General features: G+C 29.2%; 1 protein-coding gene across 1 annotated transcript; it reads left to right on the forward strand.

Annotated features, from left to right (window-relative positions):
- Nucleotides 1–3,648: 3,648 nt before the first annotated feature.
- Nucleotides 3,649–5,241, forward strand: LOC123299037. Its single transcript, XM_044881176.1, has one exon. The coding sequence runs from the start codon at nucleotides 3,751–3,753 to the stop codon at nucleotides 4,900–4,902; it is 1,152 nt and encodes a 383-aa protein (XP_044737111.1). The 5' UTR covers nucleotides 3,649–3,750; the 3' UTR covers nucleotides 4,903–5,241.
- Nucleotides 5,242–5,818: the final 577 nt, after the last annotated feature.

Here is a 5,818-nt window from a genome sequence, read left to right on the forward strand (position 1 = left end):
GATAAAGATGAACCTAAGTTGGACGTGATACAGAAGAATATATAATTTTAAAATTACTTTTTAAATTATACACGGTTATTTAAATTGCCAGATATTTAACTTACCAGTTAGTGTTATTGACAGACAATATAAATTTTTACATCGCAAAGCGATATTTCTTTCAATATAAACCTGCAAAAATTAATAATTTACGGCATATAATAAATCACATTATTTACATTTTTTATAGATCATGCCAAAACTTTTTGAACTTATCAAAATTATCAGGCGACGACACTTTTATAACTACAGTGCTTTGGCAGTAATAATCCTTTTGTTGTGCCGATGTTTGTACGAATTTCAAGAAAATCAAATCAAAAATGATCATTAAGTAGTTAAGGAAACAATTCGTCATTACAAAAAAATTCCATGCATAATAATTTAATATGGGAAAAATTCAGGCTGCTAATTTATATACAGGTTGTGTACTATTCACCCAGGTTGTCACGTTATAGACGATTTTGTTTGTTGAATTACAATGCGATATACAATGAATTCCTTTTGGAACTATATTCCTTATCGCACGATGTTTTCTTGCTGGTTGGGAGTAAAAAGCAAAACAACTGTAACAGACACCAAAAATCGATATCTAGGTTACCTAGGAAAATTAAAGTTTTTAATCGATTCAGGTTGCCATGAATTTTGAGAAAATCCAAAAATATTATTTTAATTGTCAATTTCATGGGTCAAAAGACTCTCAAAATGAAATAAACCAGTTTTTTTGGAAGTTAAGATTTTGAAATGACGTATAAGAGGGTTCTGGAATCGCTGATCTCGAATTTTCAGTCAAAATGTTTAATTTGTTATCCCTCAATAATACGATCATTTTGAAAATTTGAGCCTTTTTGAGGCACCTAAGAGGGTTTTTAAAGTCGCTAATCTTGAATTTATGCTCAAATTGATTCAATTTTCACCCCTCCCCCTCTCTTTTGAAACACAAAAGTGGACCCCCTAAATAAATTATACCACTAAAAAAACTTCAATTTTCAAAAAAATTTTATTTTTTGTTTCGGGGGCCAACTTATGTAGGCTAAAAGAGGGGAGGGAATGAACATTTAATTAATTTGATCATAATTTTGACTTCAAAATCGCAAGTCAACACACCCAGCAAACGATTTTGTCGAAGGAAAAATGTTCGTATTCTATACTAGGTTGCTTAGTAGTTTAACATCAGATCATTTCCGACTACACAAACAGTATTAATTTTAATAATATTTAATAGCTTGTCGTTGAAAATTAGGTATTTCGTTCATAGGCCATGGTTGGCACGCTACTTGTTAAATATTGAAAAAATCAAATATAATAATTGAATACTAATATTATTAAATTGGTTGCGTTTCGGTCAAAATTTGACATTCTTTACGTGGGTTTATTTTTTTTATACAAAATACATATACAGAATAAATAATTAAATAACAAGCCATCGAATTTGATTGATATTATACGAAAATTATTGTAGTTATATAGTTATAGTTATCAAGTTCATTTCATGTATTATGATTTCAAAGTAAAACCGATTCATAGCATAATTTTGCTTTCAAAAATGATTTAGACAAAACATTACGAATTCAAACAAATATAATAGTTTTAATACTTGTTTTTATTATATTATTAAGTGACTAAAAGTTTATTTTTACAAAGTATTCGACTGATAGTTTTATTGTAAAAGGTGATTTTATACAAGGGGAGATTGTTGACTGTTTTGTCTTTTTTAATATTTGTTTTGGAAGTTTTAGGCCAAGATCAGAATCTTGATGTGAAATCGAATTATCCTGCTAGTTAGAATGTCGGAACCTCCCTAAAGTCAGGGTATCAAAATTTGGATCTTCAGTACATCCATTTGATAAGTTGAAGACCACGTATATTATATCTATCACATTACACATACATATATGTCACACATACATAACTGATATTCCCATAATTACATACTATACAATTTACGCTTAATTTGCGCCCACACGGGTAAACAGTGATATTTACGAAAAAATGTATTAAACAAAAGTTGTTTTGTTTTTTATAAGGAACATTTTTAACAGTTAAACGTACGCTATAAAAATTTCACTTTGATGTCTCTTTTCGTTTTTGAGTAATTGTGATGACAGACGGGCAGACGGACAGACGACAGACAGACACACAACCGGAAATGGACTAATTAGGTGATTTTATGAACACCTATTCCAAAATTTTTTGCTTAGCATCAATATTTTTAAGCGTTACAAACTTGGGACTAAACTTAATATACCTTGCATATTACACATATGCAGGATATAACAAACTTAAACTAGTTCCAAAGTTTTGATTGAGATTTAGGCAAAGGTTGGCAAACCAAGACTAGATTTATTAGCTTTGTTAACCAAAACTTAGTTCAGAGGTTGGAAAACATTTTATTTTCCGTGGAGTGGGCTGGAGAAAAAAGTGAAAAACAAAGGTTTTGTTCATTATAAAGTTGGTTGGGCCTTTTAAAAGCACTGGAATTCCAAGGTATGATTACTCAACACAGATCTAGTCTCGATTTTATCGTCATTACCAACACCTTTTACTTGATTTTTTAAGTGTTAGAGTTCTCGGTGATCTCGCCTATAAAAAGAATTTTTTGGCTAATCTTGAATTTTTCTAATAAATATATTTCCCATAGATATATGCAAAAATATTATCACAATCCTGTATAAAAAAAATAAATTATTACTTGAATTAGTTAAACAAATTGATATTCATTATTTTTATTCTAACATGAACGAACCTATTTCTAACTCGATTCAAATAAATAATTAATGATTGACTACTGTAGAAAAGGTAGGTACTTCATTGCTGTATACTTACATTCACAATACTACAGGGTATTTTAAAAGGGAAAGCCATCATGTGTGTAAAAATCTTAACGATTCAACATAAGAGAAACGCTTAAGAAATTTTTAAAACAAGTGCCATGTTATACAACAGATAATAATATTTTTGTGGAATGTTTCGATAGGATGTAACGGGCCATTCATTAATAACGTAGGACTTTTGAAAATATAAAAATGAAGTTAGACCAGTTAGAGAGATTATGATTTACAAATTTAAAAAATTTGTAACGCGTGAAATATGTAACGCATGCGGAGAACGTGCTGCAAATCTCCATCACGCGTCCAAAGATTACCGAACAACGCGGGTGCTGACGGGTTAACGATGACGAGGGATTCTTTTAATTCCAATTAATAGGTATAATTCGAAAATATGTAGCCAGTGCCTCTTTTCGAGATACCCTGTATAAATATAGAAGTAAATAAATAAATAAAATAGAATTTATCAAACAAACATAAGGGCGGTCCGTGAATAAATTATGTATTATATCACATCATTCATAAGGAGTACGAAACAACGAAGCAACCACCATTTATAGCTCCAAACTACTATCCATACTACAAAAACACATGTAAATTATTATCACTTCCATAGTGATATAATTGTTTACTTTTGTTTCAATTGACATACCTGAACTAAAGATTTTTATAATTTATATTGTGTTAGAATCATAAACGTTTATTAGTGGACATTCTATTAAATAACGTTGTAATTTAATTTATTCCTTTCAGGTATGTTTTTGTTTGTAAATTTAGTGTAATTCCTTTATATAATTTTGTCAATATATTCCTTTCAGGATTAAATACAATCTCGTTATTTATTCAATAAATTAATAACTTACAAATTAAATTACAATCATTTAAGATGGAAAAATTGTTTGTCCACTTAATAAGAAGAAGCGATGAATATTTTGAATTAGCTGGACTATCCGAAGATAAGCGGTTATGGTTTAGCTTACCAGATGAACATAAAAATTTATATGAACATAAGGTATTATCATCAAAAACCACCATTAAAAGTGCAATTGCTGCTATTAAACCGATTAATGGTTTCCGAAAAATTGGCATTAAATTAGATGAGGATTTGAAAAAAGAATATTTTGATGAAGATGGAAACCTTAGCTACAAAAACTATCCGTTACAGGAATCTGTAGTTTTTTTAGATGTGAGTGAAAAACTCCAAGAAGAAAATTTTTTAATTAAAAGAATCAAGGAATTAGAATTAAAATTAAATGACAAAGATGAGATAAAATTGCAAAATATAGAAAAGAAGTTTGTTCTTGATAAATATGACAAAACACAAAACCCTTCTGAGTGGTTTTCTAAATTTGAAAGTGAATGTGACCGAAATAAAATAAAAAGTGGTACCCAGATGATTGAAGCTTTACGATTTTTTGTCGCTGGATCGGCCAAACACTGGTATGAAGGAAATTTGAAAAAATTTGGTCTAACTAATTGGTCTGAATGGCGAAATTCATTTTTTTCCATTTTTATTGACAAAGGTTGGACAGCTGTCAGAAAAGCATATACCTATAAATACTTAGGCGGCTCATTGATCGATTACGCTTTAACAAAAGAAAATTTATGTTTAGAAGTAGAAAGTGATAGTACTATGAGTTCCAGAATAAACTTGATTGTAATGGGTTTACCATCTCAAGTTCAAGATGAGCTAGATCGCGAAGACATTAACACTATAAAAAAATTATACAATGAACTCCGAAAGCTAGATGGTCAATATAATAAACGTTCGAAAGAAAATAAACCATATGATAATCGGCATGAAAAAACAAAATTAGGAGAATCGACTAAAAAGAAACAAATTGATATACCCTTGAAAAAACCATGCTACATGTGTGAAGCTCTTGGTTGGAAAAATCGATTTCATCCCTCTAACGAATGCCGAAATAAAATACTGTACGCTCAGAAAAAAGAATCTAATTTAATTGAAACGAAATCTGATTCAGAAAATGAGGCTGAAATGATGAAAATGGAAATTGACCGAAATTCTTTAAACTAGAGAGCCCGGATAATTTGATTCCATTAATTCATGTAAACGTAATTATTGATGATAAAATGAAAATAAAAGCAGTGTATGACTCAGGATCTAACGTGAGTCTAATTAATCAAAGAGTTGTAGATGTATTAAAAACAAGTTTGTTAAAGCATAACACTGCATTCAAGACAATTAATGGTTTCAATTTTAGTTCGGCCCGGGCAAACATAAAGCTTAAAATTGGAAATATTACAAACAATTTGAATACTTTTGTAGTTAAAAATTCAGAATTTTCTTATGACCTGTTACTAGGTTTAGATGCTATTAAAAAATTTAAACTAATTCAAGACGAGAATTTAAACATATACCAAAAACCTAAAAATGATGAGATGCTCCAAATAAGAAGTAATCAAAATCAGAAGAAATCTTGTGAAATTTCTAACAAAATAATTACAAATGAAAATAAAGAAGATAAAGAAAATGTAAAGAAAGAAGATAATATAGATGTAAAGAAAGAAGATAATAAAGATGTCAATAAAGAAGATAATAGAGATGTAAAGAGAGAAGATAATAGAGATGTAAAGAAAGAAGATAATAAAGATGTTAAAAATTTTAATAAAGAAGGTAAAATCAATGATAATGAAAAAGAAGAGGAAAACACTGAAAATATTAGAATTTACCATCAAGAAGAAACTAATGAAAATCAGTTCAAACCTAAATTAGATCACATAGATGGATATGAAAAAAAAGTAGAACTTTTAAATATTATTGAAAATCACAAGAAAATTTTTGCCAAAAATAAATTTGATGTCGGTAAAGTAAAGTCTAGAGAGGCCGAAATAAAGTTAATGAGAGATGAATATGTTACGGCCCGCCCTTATAAATGTTCTATACCAGATGAACGTGAAATCAAAGATCAAGTACAGAAGTTACTAGCATC

This window comes from Chrysoperla carnea, chromosome 4 (genome assembly GCF_905475395.1).
Source record: "Chrysoperla carnea chromosome 4, inChrCarn1.1, whole genome shotgun sequence".
Lineage (NCBI taxonomy): Eukaryota > Metazoa > Arthropoda > Insecta > Neuroptera > Chrysopidae > Chrysoperla > Chrysoperla carnea.